The sequence below is a fragment of the Acanthaster planci genome, unplaced genomic scaffold (genome assembly GCF_054643075.1).
Source record: "Acanthaster planci isolate LZ-2023a unplaced genomic scaffold, COTS_SCS Contig7, whole genome shotgun sequence".
Classification (NCBI taxonomy): Eukaryota; Metazoa; Echinodermata; class Asteroidea; order Valvatida; family Acanthasteridae; genus Acanthaster; species Acanthaster planci.
Genome location: NW_028257631.1, coordinates 250,305 through 270,267, shown reverse-complemented (window position 1 = coordinate 270,267; position 19,963 = coordinate 250,305). Strand labels below are relative to the sequence as shown.

The 19,963-nt window shown below is 38.1% G+C and overlaps 1 protein-coding gene across 2 annotated transcripts in view; it reads left to right on the top strand.

The window, feature by feature from the left end:
- The window catches only part of LOC110991008 (uncharacterized), a 38,884-nt gene that overhangs the window by 2,315 nt on the left and 16,606 nt on the right, over positions 1 to 19,963 (top strand). The window contains exons 2-5 of one of the 2 annotated variants that reach the window (XM_087131664.1): positions 916 to 1,000; positions 8,505 to 8,792; positions 14,928 to 14,982; positions 17,355 to 17,437. In XM_087131664.1, coding sequence (XP_086987790.1) covers positions 8,674 to 8,792; positions 14,928 to 14,982; positions 17,355 to 17,437 — 257 coding nt within the window. In that variant the 5' untranslated portion in view covers positions 916 to 1,000; positions 8,505 to 8,673. The remainder of the gene's footprint in view (positions 1 to 915; positions 1,001 to 8,504; positions 8,793 to 14,927; positions 14,983 to 17,354; positions 17,438 to 19,963) is intronic. The other variant, XM_087131663.1, reaches the window with a different exon arrangement.

Below are 19,963 nucleotides of genomic sequence, written 5' to 3'. Positions count from 1 at the left end.
TCACGTTGTTAAATGACTAAGCGATACGAAAGTTTTGCCACACGAAGGTACGTACCACGGTGAAGTGGTTTAGTTTTATAAATACTTTTTCAGGATAACTCCATTCCCCTGAGGTTCAAATTGTCGAGATTTTAATGTATAAGTACTTCGACAAGTGATATTTGATTGGCCGACTGTATTGTGACTTGCACCTGTCAACATTTCCTTTTTTTTTCGAATGAAAAAATATTTGGATTTGAAATGCTTTGTACATGCAGAAAAAATCATTCCTGCTTTTTTGGTCAAATCCTCATCCACAGTTCCGCTGAATCACTGAGGAAATTCAAGTTGCTTTAATTTAAAAATAATTTTGAAATGGAATATTTCTTGGTATAAAACTTAACTAATCTGGTTCTCTGACTCTTTGGGTTTGTAGCGCACATGTAGTGCTTTGATTATAAAAAGATGCCAATCAACCGCACAATTTGTGCGTGATCACTACTTACCGCACGCCGCATGGAGTCCCAGTACCGCAGGAATATTACACAGTCCGCTCTCGCTTCGTCGTCAATCCCGACATAAAGTAATTTTCATTCATATTGTTTTATTTGACAAAAATACTCTTAATTCAAACAGTAAGCACTACTTATTCCGCACAAAAGTCATTTAGGCCGACAGGGTTTGATAGTTACAAATACAGTCATGCAAGTGTACATCAACAGCGTTTCCCCCTCATAAGAAAAAACTCCTTCAGGCTCTTGTTCATATAGGTTTGGTACAGTCATTTTCCGAGTTCCGGATCGCGAAAATTATTCAGTAAGATTGCAGCTAAAAAATCCTCAAATTCGAGTGAAATATGGTCAGAAGTCAACTTTGTGTTTTGGATATACTTCAATTTTTTTTTCAAAATCTAAGCTTTTATATTTGGACTCACAGGATCGATCGACGAAAGTGATGATGACAACTTTCCTAGTTCTGGATCGGTTTAGGATCGAGACAAAAACGTCTACACAAATAAAAAGTAAGCACACGAAAAATCCATTTTTAGCTAAAACCATTGTAAAAAGTTGCTTTTCTAATAGAGAATCTTTTAATTTTGAGAAAATTAGATGAAAAATAAGAATTCCAATGAATTAAAAAGGTAGAAATTGCGTAAGGTTTGACTCGACTTTTAAACTGTACAGTGAGCTATCAACGTTGTCCTCCCCGCGCCGCACAGTTGACGAACCCATTACATCACATACATTTCTGCTGCGCCCGTGTAGTTGAGTTCGTGATGACTTTGCGTGGTAACGCCGCGCGATCCGAGAGTGGGGGAAAAGCTTGCAGTTTTCGCTAAAATAACAAAAACGGAAACTCTAAAAAAGGTCATTTTGATTAAGCAGACATTAGATGCAAAGTTTATATGACTATTCAATTTAAAAAATATTTAAAATCACACGTAGCGAGTGACCTATCGCCCATGAATTTTAGTGGTTTTTTCGCTCTTGTGAACTAGGAAATTCAGGAACTAGGAAAACGACTTACGGTTCAATGGGCGGAGTGGGTAACAAAATTAGCTGTCGATCTCTGAATTCAAGTTTCATGGTATGACGCGGGACCGGGTTTTCATCGGCACGGTGGTTTTCCATGAAGGTCTGTCCTTCAATAAGAAATTTCACAGACATTTTATGCATGAATGTTTGTTCCTAATTTATTTACTTTTTTTACGGGTACCCAGCCGAAAAATGGAAACCGGGTTTTGAAATCGACGGGCGGGGTACCCGGCACAGGCCTACACCATAATTAATATTAATTGCCCCCACAATGTACATGTAGAATGCTTTTATATCTTGTAAACTAGGCCTAAACACATAAACTCTAGATATTTACGAGTGCTACTTACCACTAAAACCTTAACTCTCCACCTTTTTTGGTCAACGGGGAGAAGAGAAGATCTTCAGCAAGTCTAAAGGTATTCTATGTCACTCTCACTCAAAGTTGTTTACATCACGTGGCATAGCGCAGAAACTAAGGATGCGAAAAAAGGGCCCCTCGAAATCAGGACCTCCCACGATATGGACAACACTTGATGGCCCTGTGCACAAACCTTTGAGACTTGTCTGAAAAAAAGTGTTTTCTGAGTAGGCCTAAATTTTCACATCTAAATATCACTTTTTATGATATGTTATCACTTTCTGATGATTAAGGGGAAATTAGTTTTGTCCAGTTATATGGAACTCTTTCCCTTATTGATTTTAGAGTTTAATTAAGGCCCTTAACTGATAAGGCTACCCTGTGGAAATAAAACAGATCTATTAGTCCCAGAATTGTGAGGCACTCTGTGTGTGCCTCACAGTTGCAACTTTTTGCTGCTTTGTAACACTGTGGGATTCTGAATGTGCCCATTTACTCTGTCAATCAAATCTTTCCCCCAAAAGCTGTCCACACTAAATAATATCTCATTACCACGTAGTCACAATGGTTTTTTTGGACCGTCTATAAGCTATTTTGGGCAAAATTCAGACTTTGTACAGTAATGACATGTATGATCTTGTATCTTTTCAACAAGTGATCTGCACATTTGAGCTGCTCACTGCAGTGCATGTCCATTGAACAGAAGACTGGTTCCCGACCCACCCTCTGAACGTATATGATAGGGACAGTGACCAGTCTATTGGTGTACGGTGCGCATTGCCCCATTGGCAACCTCAACTCCATCGGTTGTGTGCGCATTCCTTCACGGGGAATCAACATTGCGCAGCATCATGCCCATGGAAATGAGGTTACATTATTAGACTGGTCGCTGTCCCTATTATACATGTCTACATTTGGAGGGTGGGACGGCAACCGGTCTTCTGTTCAACGGACATGTGCTGTAGTATGGAATGTAAAGTACAATGTATTTGTGTAAGGACACAATACTGGCTAACAAAAATGGGACACATAGGTAAAAATTCAATCTAGTGAAAGGTGTTTAATTTACTTTTAAATTATGACAATGGACCACCCTCTATCAGAAAATAGCAATGGGAAGATAATCGGCCCAAGAAATTTTCTTCCATGCAGTGCTTTCTGTAGAGGAGGGCCTCATAAGTTAACGTTGGTTACAGTGTCCACTTTGCAGTCAACCATGCAATAATAAAAGTCAAAGAAAAACAATGTGGAGTTGTATTGTTGTGGTTAAGCTTTTCCTCCTTTCTGAAAGTCATCTTTAAAAAAATGTTAATTGTTACTAATTTTACGATATCTTAATAAGGTGGACACCGTAACTAACGTTAACAAGTGTACTTTTTCACACACAACAATTTTAAATGATTTGCAGTTTGATGACTTGAGGAAAACAGCTGGTTGCAAAGCTTGCAAGTACTTCAAAGAGGACATTATCATTGACAACCAAAGAACAGATACCCTCAATTTCAAAGATCTTTGTCCTGTAGTTTAACGTTAGTTACAAAAATAACAGGGACACCAAAAATTTCGAATCAAAGCTAACATTTCATGTGACAAGTTTATTATGACTTGCTTTACTGGAGCCCTCAAGGCAGTTGCCTCACCTTCAGAAAATTGCCTATGTTACTATGTGCAGGTGTTAATACATGCACATGCTTTTTCATTTCTTGGAGCATCTCTGTGATCTACATATCTGATAAGCCACTGCAGCCTATTTTTAGATGCCCTATATGCATGCAAGAAGGTTGCACATGAGCTTCACAGAAGTTGAAATCTTTGACATTGTGAACTTAAGTACATGTATGTATATTTAAATGTGCACCATTTGCAACATTAAACAATTCTGAGGAACAAGTAAATTGAGTCAATGATTATTTTATTTTTCATTCTAATCTTGTTTCTTAAAAACTGTATTTCATTGTGGAGGCTATACACTGACGATCCCATCTGAAGAACATGGCACATCTCATTAAATGAATTTCATTGAATTTATTCATTCGTGCCACCTGGGTGACTCATCTTTGCTGAAAAACTGATGAACTTTTGACTACCGACCTTAGACAAACCTCTGATGACATACTTAGACAAAACTTCTTTTGGCAATAAACGTTTAAAAATACTTATTAGCATAGACACTGTATAGTGCATTAATTTTACCTACTTCTTTGCTGTCCAAGTGAAAGTAACGCAAAGATGGATCTGGAATAAGTGAACTTGGATTAACAACACAGAATGAATTTCCTGTTAACGTCAGATCTTTTTCCCAAACAAAACTTTGCTTATTTTTATTTGGACGATCCATGCAGTATATAACTGCCAGTTCATCACTAATGATGCGCTTGATGGCACCTGGATACCATGCATCCTCAATTGCGACTACAACTATATCCCCTGCAGTGAGCTGGTGATCGGCAGGCTCTTGTGGGGTCCTGAAATTACAGAAATGGCAACAGGAATGGTTGAAATCGAATAATCTTTGATTTAATTACTACTAAAGCTTCTTTCACAAGGACATGTGAATCTACAGACATATAATCTTATCCAACCATTGAATCTTTTTCTCCTTTCTGGCTTCTGAAATAAGATAGAAGAAAAATAAAATTTAAATAGAACAATTTTTTAACATAACCGGCAGTGGCTTGATTTGTAGAAACATAAAAAAAAACTCTAACAAGACCCCAGGGGTCCACAAAGGCAAGTTCCCTATCTGTGTAAACATCACTTGCCTACGTGTTACATCAACTTCGCTCCATTTACTTTTAATTCACTGCGAACTCGCCCCCATACTATTGGATGGACAAATGGGGCGAATTTTAATATGAATGGGGCGAAGTCGAAAGTGCCGGTGTTGTAACGAACGTGAAACACTGATGATTTCGTGAACTTGGGCAAGGCTATTCTTTAAGTTTGTTCATTTTTGTGATGGACTTTAGCTTAAAAAGTGTAAATTATTTGTCGTTTTGCAATTTCAAGAGGGACTTCAGATGTTTACTATTTTTTTTCTTCCGTTTGTTAAACATGGACACGATTCACACGAAACCATCCAAGCGGTCCGCTACAAAGCCCAAAAATCACCCATTGACTATCCATTAAAATCTTCCCTTTTACAATGCCATCTGACCTCTTTTCACAAAAAATACAGAAAATAAAATCTATTTAAGTTGATACAAACCTTTTGGCTGCTCTTTTTCCGGATATTGGCTGCTCTTTTCCTGATTGTTGGAGGGAAAGCTGTCGCGTGCAGCAACTTTCTCCGTTCGTTACAAAGAGACTCGAAAGCGGCGCGCGGTGGACACGGTGCTTAAAATAGCTTTATCTCGGAAAAGACGTAATCGAGCCTAAAACAATTGACCTTTAGGTCATCCATGCAGGGTACCATTGCACGTGTACGACCACTAGTCAGACTGCGTTGATCACCTGTTAAAACATGTGGACATTTTACGTTAGTTACAAAGTGGACACGAAAATTATAGCAATCGATGTGTTGATGTTTTCTCATCCTCGAGGGTAATTATGGTGTAGCACACATTTTACACGATGTTTATTAAGCTCATTTCGAATAAAAATGGCTTTTACAGGTAAGGGTGAGGCTTGTAAATGATGATTCTGGCCCTTTTCGTCATGGTATGGTGTGGTGGACACGATGTGAAACGAACTCTAACGCAGGTTCAGCTGCCATTTTGGAGTGTGGATTTTTTTTTTTTTTTGTAAAGGGCCAAAATATTACTTCATTGCTTTACTAAAAAAATATGACCATTGTGATAAAATACGTGAGCTATAAGTAAAGTAGTTGAGTTCATTAAATTTTTTTCAAGCAATGTCCCATTTTTGGGCGCGATTTTGAACTAAAATTTGCTCTTCAACGTGAATAAAAATTATAGACTCGCATTTACACTGAATTATTTATCTTTATTTATCTCTCAAATACATGTACAACTATAATCTCGAGCAAACATAGCTTGAAAATGGTTACATCATCTGATAATTTAAAGTTCATTTTTTGCATCATGAAAGTTGGCCAGTATTGTGACCTTACACATTTATCAAAAGGACATTTTGGCTAAACTACAAAAGGTTAGACTTTTGAAAATTGTCATTTTTAGTTCACAAAAATTGCCTCCCCCGAACAGCTATGAAGTCGGCAGCCGTGTTGCAGCTCGGCCCATACCATTACACTAAAGGGGTAATGATATTATATGATCAATCAAAATAATATGTGTCGGATTGGGTCGGGAATGTTAAAATGTGCCCACAGCTTTATTTCTTTAACATACATGTACATGTATCTGCGATACTAGTATTTCCATTGATTACCTACCCACCCATAAATAAATGGTACAGTCCAAGTCCTGTTAGAAGGCAAAGTGGTAGTCAACGGCTACACTGCTTGAGATACATTTTTTGGTGTGTAAAAACAATTCATTTTTTAAAAATTGAAATGAAACACCTAATCACTGAAAATTCTTGTTTAGCCCAAATATGACAGTTCTGCGCCCCTTTATAGGATACTACATTTTGAACATGTTGACGGTGTGTTGACAGTGATTAGTAGCTCTATGGTAAAATTCAGAACACTGAATGATTATACATTTAGGCCTACCACATGTGCCAAACTAAAATACGACCCTATTTAAAATTACCGGGAAAACTGTTAAGTTTGAACCAATTGGAGGTGAAATTGAAAGCCACATAAAAGGTGATATTTAGAAACTGCAAACTTTGGCCGCTCATACAAATTGTAGGCAAAATGAGAGCTCATGACTGTAGAGTTGCTAGTGCCTGTACAGTACTGAGTAGACAGACAGTGCAGTGGCAGAATAATGGAGAGAACTGACTGATGAAATGTTGGATAGTTATATCACATGAGAATATTCATTCAACTACATGATTCTAAAAGATTCAACGTTTATTTCCATACAACAAGGTGGGTAAAGTTATGGCAACCATTAGCATTACCCCCCCCAGAACTGGGTGTGGGATCTGTTGTCCGCTATGGAACATGATGAAGGGCAAACCCCACAGTTCTGGGGGTACTGTAGGTAACCATAATGTGACTTCCAAATTGTAAAGGTACGGCATTGCGCAATTATCAAATTATATGCCATTGGTATATACATACATGTATGTGTAGGCCTAAGGTTTCAATTTCCAGTTATCATTATGGCATACTGTGGCTCTCTCTCAAATGACGTCACTTCCTATGGATTGCTACATGTATCAGCATTTTGGATGTTGATTTTTCATGACTTGCCTCATCTGGGTCTTGTTTCAAAGATATTTGGATGAGCAGTGTTTGAGCACGTATGTGTGTTCAGAACATTCTGCACACTGCTTGCACATATCCCAATTTTCCTACAAAGACAGCATCCTGTGAGAGAGATTTATTGTGATGACCCCTTGGGTACGCATGCTGTTCTGTAATCCAGCGTGCCAGGATTGGGCCCACTCAATATGTGATTTTTGGCCATTTTTTTCTTCCTTCACTTTCTTTATTGTCTCAACAGGATCGCTTGTTTACTTTCTATACATGTTTTTTGCTTTTGTTTTGTTAGATTCAAATCCTTAGAGGATTTTTTGAAGGGAAATGAAATCTGAGATCAATTCATTGTAGACTGGTCTATTTCCTATTTCCAATGCACCTGACTGGTACAAAAAAGTAGAGGGAAACCTGTCTTAACTTCCATAACAATGGCCACTGCATTTGTACAATGTCTGAACACATCCTGATAAATCTCAGCACTGCAAATAATAATAGTTTCCAAGTAAAACGAATGACGCGCCATCTTGTCTACAGGTGCTAATAGAACATGCATTGCTAGACATGAGTGCACATTGGAATGATCTAAATGCATGATGGCTAAGAAGCACAACAGTTTTTGATTGGCATGCTTTCTCAAAACACATTTTCTTTGTGACCTACGAGCGAAATGGCGCTGCATATTACCATACCTGCAACAGTAAAGTTGCACCACAGATTTACAAGTATGTAGTAACAGAGCTACATGTAAGTGCTAAGTCACTGTTCAACATGAGGAAAACTGTTAATACATGTGTATTAGATTCTGGTCTTTGAATCTGGAAGTTGAAAACCCCAAATCGTAAATTTGTATACCATTCAACGGATGGTTTCATCTGGATTTGATAATAACAAATGGGACTGAGAAGGACTTCCAGTTGTTTTTGCAAAATATTTTAGAATTGGAGTGTGCATCAAGATATCTGAAAGGGAACCTTTTTGTTCTGATGTTGATAACATGTATGTTTAAACATTATCACAGTGAAAACAAACAGGTCTGCCTTTGCACACAGAATGTCATACATACATTTGTTTTCTTGTATTTATTAAAACAATAGTTTGTTTGCACAAAAAGTAAAATTACTTCAAATCAGGTCTCAAGTTATGTTCTCCATGTCCATGTCAGCAGTTGAAGTCAACAATGCTTATATGGTACATATACATGTAGTATCCCAACATGTACAGGTCAGTACAAGAGTAAGTTACTGTGGATAACTTCTTTTTGCTGGACACTAGGAGCCAATTTGATAGCGTACCTAACTTTGCTATTTCATCCATTTTTCTTTCTAAATTTCAGGTTTCACTTTAGACTGTTCAACGTGAGCCATCTTGTCGCTCCTCTGGCCAACACATTGCTATTTGTGTCCCTTCTCTGTGGTTGTTCAGTCAGCAAAGATGTGAGCTACATGTTTATTGTGTTTGTTCACTTCCCATAACTACTATGTGACCCATCATCTCAGCTGAAGATGTACTCTACAGTTGTGCCTGCTGACTGCATGTCTCCTGATGAAGTCATCAATTCCAGCCAGCCTGATGTTGTCAGACAGGGATGCTTTTGTGACTTTGATGTCATTGCTTGCACCAGGTACTGGCAGTATTGCTTTACATTTTGTGCAGTAAACATGTACAAGTATATGTATTTTGGACTTGTTTTTTGGTGAGCAGCAAAGCAAATGCCAGCTTATGTAAGACTGATTTCTGTGTGTACATCCATCTGTTTGGCTTCTAGCAGTCCGCTTTTCCCATTATAATGTTAAAGTTTTTCTTGTGGTTACATGTATATTGCTGATAATGTGTGTCATTATTGTTTGTTTTAGTCTGGTGTTTTATCAGTATCAGAACCTTATTAAGGGAATAAAGATGTGCTTGGCCGGTCTTGGACGTTTGTTTAAGACCGGCTCAGAGGAATGGATACGGGTGAGGTCTGAAATGTCAGTTAAAACCGGCCAAGCACATATTTATTCCATTCATATATACTGTACCTTTTTATTCAGAGAGTCAAACGAAGTCAAAATGTCATGGATTTCCAACACTTTTATTCAAAAATTTTACTTTCAGTTTCCCCAGCACCCCTCTTCCGTTTTATGGTATATTCCTTTGGAAAGTTGCCCAATAAAATCCCCTTCAATGAACTTGACGCTTGTGTGACACATTAATAATGCATTGCGTACACACAGACTCCTGACCAATCAGACCCGATTAAACTGTCTCGCATCCATGTGACAGCACACGATTTATGCAGCGGGCATTAAAGGAATAGAAAAACTGTCCCAGGTATTTATAAATAAATTATTAGCTGGAAGGGTTTACATACATGAAGAAATTTAACCCCAAATATTAAAGTTTTTGTTTGTATTACCTGCACATGTACAGGTACATACATCTAGGCACATGTCAGTCTTTCCTTCTAGAATAAAACAAGCATCCATTGTCATCTGAGCACAGCCCAACCCTTGGGTTGGGATTTGATGGGGTAGAGGTTGTGGCAAGACAGGGTGGGGATTTGATGTTATACAATGTATGTACACATATAGGTGTGGATTCAGTGGGATGGAATTTGGAATTGGTGTCAAGAATTGTACTTCACCAGTGAGCAGGGCAAAAATCCTGTTTTCATTTCTAGGGCTCCTTGTCCAAACTTTAGGGGCCGCTTTTTTATTTTCCAGGGCTCTTTTTCCACTTTCTAGGGTTACACTTTCACAGTGCATCAAGGGTTATTAAAAAAAATTCTGGCTACAGAATAATTAATAAAAAAAGCTTTATCACAGGATATCGATTGACTGGCGTATTAAAAAGCACTATAGATAGAAGGTTCCTCATTCCTGAACTCTGACACTGCTTTGATTGAATTCTCTACGAAGCAAGCTTTTGAAGTTTTCTAACGATGGACTGCAATGATGTTCTTGCCCATTGTTGCAAGGGTATCGGTATGTTATGCCCATCCAAATAAAAGCCAGTCAAATTTCTTCATGTTAACTTTCAATTTACAGGGGCGACTTGCATTTTTCCTGTCGCCCTGAATATATGTACATGTTTCAAGACCTTTTCGGGGGCTCTTTAAGGAGTTCCCAGGAGTTTCCCCACCGCCCCCATGCATTTTTTTTTGCCGCCAGTGAGAAATACTTCAACATAAATAAAAGGAGCTTTAAGCTGAAACATTGAAACAATTGAAATAATGACTCATCAACAGTGTGCATACTTGTAAGATCCCGAAGATACAATGTACCACTACATAAATATTGTGCCATGCTTTTATAATTGTAAGTGCATTGTACATGTACATCGTACAAATCTTTTTACCAAAATACATTTAAAAATTCTTACAGGATACTTTATGTCCATGCTGTCCTTTTGGTTGGATTTAGGATTCAGTTATCAAGGAAGATCACAAGAAGTGAAATATTTTGATCACGGAAATGGTTATATTTTGCATTTAATTCATGTTCACAGCAAGGTTTAATTTAGTACTACATTTGAACTTGGAGTAGAGATGTTACCTGTGTATGGAGACTGCATTGTATAAGCTAACCAAGGTGACATAAACACACATTCACTGTTAGCCATTCCATGTCCTTGTCTCTTGCTGAGCAGCATACACCCTTCGGGAGCATTGCTAATGTTGGTACATGTATATTATCCTAGGGAGTAGGCCTATGACAAATCTTTCATGGTGCCCATAGTGTTTATTTTGACTTTCTGAGAAATAAAGAAAACTGCAGAAGAAATAATCGACTGTTCATTTGAAGAAATTCATGGATTGTGCATGCATGCGACTTTTATGCTGAATGTACCGTCTCGCTTTCCATTGCTGCTTTGAGTGCTTTCCTACATACATGTATGTTCTTGACTGTTCATCTTGGGAAAGTTGACCTTGTCAGTTTTGGCGGAGTTTGGCCTGCAAAAGTAATCATTCGATGGGGTAAAATCAACCAAGATGGACATTTTGCAGGCTGTGTGCTGTGTAATGCAGATGTGTATAAGACTGTTTAATTACATGTACATATGTTGCAGAAGCAATTTAATTGCAAGCAAGTATCTTGGAAGTTTTTCCCTTCAGAATCACAAGCTCTATGGCTTGCAGTGTAGCTTCCTCTTTTGACAGTCCTATTTACCTTGATATTTGTTCTTGTCAAGGTAGATCCTATTTCAGTATTATTCCAGCAATCAGGAAGTTTGCTTGTGAGTTGAAGGATAGCAGACATCGAAACACAGGGTTCACTTTGGGAAACAATTGTCTACTTGCCTGGTCTAACATGTAGTACTACTTTCCCGTGGAAGAAAAGAGATAGATGAAAAGAAGAAAAATAAAAGATAAAGGAACTACTGTCATTTTTGTGGTTGTGTGGCAAGGCCCTCCATACATGTACTTGAAAGTATGATGCACACGTACCATTGGTGACCTATCAGAAGGGAATAATAGGCCTGTGTGTTTGAGAGTTGGTCCAGTAGGTTTGTAGGGTATGTTTGTATTTTGGTTGGCATGCAGTCAATAGCGATGGAATTTTGGGGTCTTTAGAATTTCTAGATTTTAGTAGACTTTAAACCAGCTCAAAATTTCAAGGGCAAACTGAGTTAGTGGTCATATGCATGATTTGATACACGAAGCAAGTTGTTAGTGTTACACATCCAGTGTAACACTATGAAATATGATGCATATTATGAGGAAATTTTTACCCTGATTCTGAAACTTAGTTAGGCTCTGATAGATGTACACTGCACACTGTACATTGTACATGTGCTTGCTGTCATTCAGCTGATATAGCCACAGACTACGTGTAATGTAGACAGACTCCTGTGCACACACTTTTGTCATATATCACAGTGTGCGTGTACATGCACATGAAGTCATCTTTTGTTAAGCTTTTAAATTGTATTATATTCGACAATTTACTGAGGGAAATACAGTGTACGTAAAGCTACATGTAATAGTCAAGCACTGGTATAGTATTTATGTACATGTAATGGATACATTGCAGGAACAATGTACATGTAGGTTGCAACAATAAGGCAATAAAGGGTAGTTTCATGGGGAAAGGTTGCAAAAAAATCTCACGAGGGGTCAAAAATGAAACTTGTTATATCAGTAAACCATGCTTGGCTATTGTAAGTGTACATGTATGAATAAAGGTAACAGAAAATGTTAATTTCAAGGCTTAAACCTTTTCCTGTTTTAATTTCAAGACACTTTGCATTTGGCATTTCATAAACTTTGTCAACTGAAGGTGTATATCATAAACTGCCATATCCACATTCCAGCCATGTTTGGGGTTGCTTTAAATTGGTTGACAGCCACCACAATAGTCATGTCTTCAATACTAATGCAAGTTATGCTGTAAAAATGGTGCTTTAACAAGGTGTAGAATGATACTGACGTTCTCCTATATGTGCAATAATGAAGTAGACTGAAGTAATGGCTGCGGTGGCCATCAGTAGAATGATTTACTAATCATGTGATGGTAAAACCACAACTTTAAAACAGTGACACAAGTACTGATGCTGGCCTATGGTAGCCCCTACAAAGAAATGCATACGTATGAATGTATTTAAACTGTGCAGGAACAAATTATTTGCACTTATCATTTTAAAGAATATCAACCTCAGCAAGTTTACACATGTACGTCTGCCATAAACTTCCATAGCTTTTTGCCTTTCTCTTTCTCTCCTTTTGCTTTGTATTCTTCATACATCACTGGGTTTTCTTCCTTAGTTTATTTAAATGCACAATTGTCCTGCAAGGCCCCTTCTTCAGACATTTCTCTCTCTTCCTGAGGTCCCAGTTAAATTTCATTTGTAGTTTCTCTGCTATGTTAAGGTTGCTTGTTTAACAGTGCACCTTTGGCTCATACATGTACGTACATGTACTGTACATTCGGTGTGTATGACTTCAGGCAGGGATTAAAACCATTTGAAAGCATGGCTCCATGCATACATGGTGAAAGCTATACTGAAGGACGCTTTAGAAATGTATAAAATTAAAACAACAGAAGAGTGATCAGCACATGATCCATGTTCAGGAAAGGACATTTTTAACCAACATTTACATGGCATATTCATGAGTATTTATATCTTATTTACTTGTGATCACTGCAGTACAATATTTTTATATTAGGTTACTAGAGTATGTAGTGTTGTGTTGACAGGTAATGAGTTACATTTCATTTCTTTCCATTCTGGAAGAAACACCATGATCAGGAGAGGACATTTTGAAAAAATATTTGACAAACCAATGTCTCACTCAAAACAGTGTAAAAAAAGGTCAGCCAATTCCAATGACATTTGGTATACACTTTCTTTACCACATCTCAACGTCCACGAGAGACCAGGCAGTTCTACTATTTGATTTTATTTCACATCAACTGCAGTTTTTAGAAAATTTGAATGAGATTCCAAATCTTGTGTTTAGCACCTGTTTTAGTTCATATCCAGAGAAAAGAAATAACATTTGGCAAATAGGAAGGATTCCAGAATATTCTGCCAGCAAATGCTTGAATTACAGTTAGAGTAAATTTTTTGTAACAACCAGATGCACTGGAAGTGTTTCATTACACGTTTTTAAGACTTAAGCCAATTCTTGGTAACCAGAATCCATTGCTTATCAGCCAACACCTGCACTTTTTATATAAACCTGTAGATACAAGAATTATTTTGTTAATGGTCTGATTGACCAGATACACACATAATGCAAGGGACTGTTTCCATGAACAGATGTACATGCATGTATGTAGGCCTATATATGTACTGTACATGTAAAGTATTAAACTCAGTAATGAAACACTTTCAGTTGAAGTATTTGCAAACTTTTGACCACAACTGTACCTGTACATACATGTACATGTTCTACATGGCTATCCGTACACGTACTTTCTGTCACCACTGACATCTCTATTGTAAATGCATACATAAACATGTATTCTGTTTGTCAGGGTCACTACTGACGTACACCCGTGTTTTACTAAACAAATACATATATTCATTTCTTGGAAAGAGTTTCCGGGAGCTGGTACAATGAGGCATCATAAATGCAACTTTTGAACTTTGATCCGGGCTGGAAATTCCCAGGCATTTTCATGTACATGTACCAATGCAGACCTTACATGTAAGTGTAAGGAGTGAAATAGAAACCATTCAGTGTATCCACAGCTATGCTGAAAATAGTAAGTGGGAAAATCCTGGCTGTTCCATACGGTCTCTGAGTTGGGGGCACTACAGTGTACATGTATATGATCATTGAGCTACATAAATGTATGTACTCTCCTCTGAGAGGATAAACAACAGTGAAACTTTAAAGGGAAACTATTTGAATTGGGGAAATTCTCTGCAGGTGAAGAAAGTAGAGGTGACAGACACATAGTAGGAAGTGGCTGTGTGCCTTGAAATTGTACATGTACACACATGCATGTACCATGCAGTATAGTACATGTACACACGTGCATGTACCATGCAGTATGTACACATGAGGTATCTTACTGGTAGCTCCTGCTTGCAAGTTTATTGATATTTTTCACACAAATGTAACCAGTTGGACTACATGTAAGAGTGCAATTTCCCCCATCACCATGAGTTCAAAACGGTTTAACATTCTAGCTCATTTTAGAGTTGTTTTTCAATCTTTTTGTGTATGTTTGATTCCAGCATGGTTAAATGGACATTTAAAGATACATACTGTAGACACCATGTCAGTAATGTAGAGTAATCTGAGCTTTTGTCTTATTTGTTGCAGAAATGGAATTCTGTCACTATTTGCAGGTATTCTAACCATCCTGTGTATATACAAGGTGAGACTGATCATAGTCAGCAGTATGTTGTTTGGGTTTATTTTGAGTGGGACATGTCCACCAACATGCAGATTGTGTAATCACTGCTATTCGGTCATGATTGAATCTCCAAAACTTTCAAATACTAATGAAGTGTAACACAGAATGAGCAATCAAAAAAGCTACAAGTACATATTACAACATAAAACAAGATGTTGAAGATCGATGACTGTAGTGTACATGCAGATAGGGGCCAAGCCAATCCTGTTGCATAATATCACAGAGGAGGTTATGGCAAATTTGCAGGTCATGTTGTACATAGTCCCCCCAAAACAGGCATCCACGGGGGTATGTAATAACTCTGGCATCAGAGGTGTGGCTTTAAAGTTACATGTACTTACAGCATAACTTCAAAGCTTCATAGTGCCATTTACCGTATAAAATGTTTCTTCACCTTTATAAAACAGCTTAAACAGAAACTCAAGCATCAAGCATGTAGTTTTGGGGTACAAAAGTAAATCATAGTACTTTTGCTGCTTGCAAATACATTCACTTCTGGGTACTGTTTGTGTGATTGTCTTTGACAATCGATGGGGCTACCCGGTAAAATAAAATGAAATGAAGTCATCAGTCAAATTAAGGCATTAATGCAAATTAGTTACCTTAAAGATTTAGATTCCTACAGATTCATGCAGATTCGTTCAGTGTATCCCTAAACTACAGTACAATGTAGCTACATTAAAGAACACCACTACACTGAACAAACAGCTACACAATTTCTCCCTTCTCAAATTTTCTGTGCACTTTTACTGTTATTTTTAAAAGAAACCTACTCAGCACTGATGGTAATAACTCAAAAGTTATGGAAAATCTTAAGAAGGAACAATGGCATTAAATTAAGTTATGGCTCAAGGAAAGCCTATGGGAACTTAATTTCATTTCACGATTTAACTTCCAGTGAGAATTACCCAAAAGGTGTCATATTTTGGATAAAATGCATAAATTTTTGGAAGTGTTGACCCCAAATCCTTGTGTAGAAACAAGCATGAGGCAGGCTGCCACGTGTTTGAATGGGCTGGAGCTGGTAACAGGTGCATTGGTGGCTGAAAAAGGCTGTATTAAATAACCACAATTAAAAAAAGAAATTCATATGGACCCTATCATTGGCAAGAAGAAAAGAAAATAACAGCAACATTGAAGAAGTCATTAAAAGTGCCTTTCTTTTTCATTCAAAATTTTCAGAGTATTTGACATATTCAGTCTGTAAAATTTTTTTTTCATTTGAAATTCATGCTGTGGGTCCTTTTAGGAATTCCTGAAGTTCCTCTGAGAATGTCAAGGTCATATTTTGTAGAGCAACTTTCATTTTGTTGTCTGTGCCCTTTCATGTCCATATATTACACTTTTTGTTTGTGCTTCCTCTCTTTTCAAATGTCCACTGTGGCTGCCACTTTCCATTACTCGTAAGCTGGTTTTGTGCCTTGACATGCTTGGGCAAATACACATGCACTCTGCATGTGTATTGTGGGGACAAAAGACCAAAATTTCGGAGATACTGGATATTTTAAATTGCTGGTGAGAAAAATTATATTATTGTCAAAGGTATTGTTAACCACTTGCTACTGGGTGGTTTGAAAAATGCAGTACACATAATCAGGACTTTTAAAAGTCAAGATTTTTTAGTTTTCAAAATTCTTCAAAAATTCATCATTTCAATTAATGGACGTTTACACCCACATGAATTACCGGTACTGTCTGGTGGCCACTCTAGTCTGACAGACAAAATCTGTTGATGCCCGAGTATTTCAGCCAGGCCTGCAGCCTTGTAAAAAGAGCCCAGATTGTGTGGTGTTATGTAACTTTCTTTTGTTCACGAACCTGGCACTGTGCACTGCTGACCTCTTTTCAATAGGGGCCAGATTAACGTGCAGCGGTGCTTATGTGGCTTGTCGCTGCGGTGGTGGAGCGCTTTTTGTCCCCGGTGGTAATCCGCTCACACTAAATGCCCCAAACCGTGGTATACTGTTTCAAAATCAGGCAGGATTATCTCCACTATTGAGAGTGCAAAATGTCGGTAATGCCCAGCAGCCTGTTCTTTTGTTCCGAGTATGGTCTTTTATTACAAGGCCCAGTTCCCTTTGTCCGATTTCGGAGACCCTGGCTACGTGTATAAACCCACAGTGCCCGAAACTGGAGGCCCCGGCGGCAAGTGGTTAACTAAATTCACAGAAGAAATACTTTGATGACTAAGCTAATTTAACTTGAAGTCATAAATGTTTCAAACCAGCAGTAACAAACTTGTAATGTGTTTCACAAAGGAAAACATGACAACAAATAAAGACATGACTGAATTATCAGTACACTAAGGGAATTTGACTTTGGTTATTCCTCAGATTGTTCGTCTACATCAGGCCCCTCAGCAGTACTACCATCAACTCTTGGTCTTTTACTGTGCCACGGTAGAATGTCTCATTGTGTAAGTAGAAGAGAAATATAACTAATGACAAAGTCAGACTTTGTACCATTCAATAGTTGCTGTGAAGAGGTCACTTTTCAACCTCATAGTCAACATCCTGCAGCCCAAGATCCATTCATCACTTTCAAGGGGAGCATGGTCAAGTGTATTAACTTTGTCCACCACTCCATTCATGCAAAGGAATTAAGCTCTTGGACAGTAGGATGATGTCACAGGTCAGGGTTCGCCCTTAACTTTTTTTCTCACTTGCCAGCCGGACCAGCATTGATGGCTTTTTACTAGTCTGCCAGCATTTTCTGCCATTCTTTTTGGCACTAGTGTTTTCTGCTCCAACATCATGGATAACAGTGTGCACTCGGTGCTCACTGTTGTTTAATTGTTGATGAGTAATCATAAATGGCCATGGAATTATGAATTTCCAGAATATACATGAGTATAACTCCACTCAAGAAAATTAAACACACAAAGTGGTTACCTGCTGAAAATGCTTTTGTTTTATTCACAATCCAAGAGACAAAAAACATATCATTATGAACAGTTTACCGTGTGACATGTACATGTACGTTTTATGCACTATGCACATGTACACGCACATACAAATGTATGTACATGTACACCCGGCAAAATGTACATACACAACATGTTCGTTCTAGACTGTGTCCAGTACCCGCAGGGTGCATTCCACCAATGGTTGTATTTCTGCCCACAAGCTCATTTTGTGATCCCACGGGGATTTTTCAATAAGACATGCCATAATCAGGAGGGATCATAAAAATATTTCTGGAAATCCAGAATTTGGGACTGATAATTTCCAGTTCGGGGTATTTGGAGCTGAGCGCATAGTTTTACTACTATTGAGGAGGTATTAGGGGGAAGGCAAATAAAAAAATTTTTTGTGGCTAATCCCCATAAAATTAAAATAAAAGGTGATTTTCTGGCCACAATCTTGAATTTCCAGTGAAAAAACGGAGGCCAACCTTTTTCCAAGAGTCAACAGGTGGCGCTATTTCGGTCTGATTTTGCTATGTTTTCTATTGGCACGTAGCGCTTGAACCAAACACGAAATCACAACCGTCACATCGCTGGTGTCACAACTACCAATGACCAATCAGAAAAATCAGTATTGCATACTCATAGTAACGTAATGCATATACACACACCATACACACTCAGCACGTCATACGCGCGGGATGCATATTCATAACTTACTTGTACCTCTACAATGCAATGCATGAAAGCACGTGTTGATTTAGATCTTGTACACAGAACCAACATCAAGTCATAGCGTTGTCGAGACGTACTGGCCACACGCGGTAGTACAGTAAACGGCCCACAGTTAAGTGCGATTGCACCGCAAAAGCATTGCGAAACAGAAGTTTCAGACGATTTACTGCTGCTGCATTCATAGACTTCAGCATTACTTCTGCTGGGCTGATGCCAGGGACCAAACTATCCTTGGTTGCAAGAGGTTCTATTTGATTTGGTTCAAAAACCAGCAGCAGCAAGAGGGCATGCATCACAATCAACTATTTCGCCAGTTATTTCAGAATATTGTTTTACTAGACCGTCGGACTACGCAGATGAGGGCTTTCGCTAGACCGCCGCTGTTTTTACTCAAGTTTGGCTAGCAGACCAGCATTAATGTCGAACCCTGCTGGTGGAATTTAACTATACCAACAAAAAAAAAGAATTGAATCAATTTCTTATTAACTTGTTCTGTTTATCAAGGATTTTTCACAAGTGCCTGAGGTGCTTTGCAGGTAGTTTGCAGACAGAAGTGGAGATAGAAGTACACATAGTTACAGTTTTTAGAAGTGGGTGGAGAACCCCAGAAAAAAATATTCTGGGTAAAACCCACGGAAGTAGGTAGGGACTGAAGAGGCGAAAGGCGAGGAAAGAACCACTTAAAATAGCTTGGCCTGCTGTTTTGAAAATGTTGTCATCTTTTCTTCACTAGGACCAGAAACCAACTCTCAGTGTTTTCTCAAAGCCCAATAAGTTCTTTGCAACCCCCCCTGAATAAACAACGCTTTGTTTTTCCCATATAAACCTGGATAAATTGAGCAGTCATAACCCTTACAACGAACATTAGTTGGAAAATCAGCCATTCTGATTTATTTGGTGCATCTTACACCATCATAAATTATGAATACGTTGCCATAATTTTTGGCTCAAAGAGGTGGAGAAAAGAAATCTTCATTTTCTAATTATTACCTTTAAACAAGAGGTGAAAAGACCTTCTTCCAAAAATAACATGAAAAAAATGGAACAGTTTTCCCATTTATGGTTGAAAAAATGTCCAAAAAAATTGGCTTCCTTGAGTCCCTTTTTGACTGATTTCAGAAACACTCATTATGTTTTAATGATATGCCAGTGACCCCAAAACATCCCGGGGAGATACGGCTGTAAGCAGGGTGCATCTTCACACAATCTTGTTGTAGAGGCATGCTCAAAATGCAATGTTCTCTCGTTGTTGTTGTCCTCTACATTGATTGGTCCATACATTCAGTTTAAGTGCATGATTTG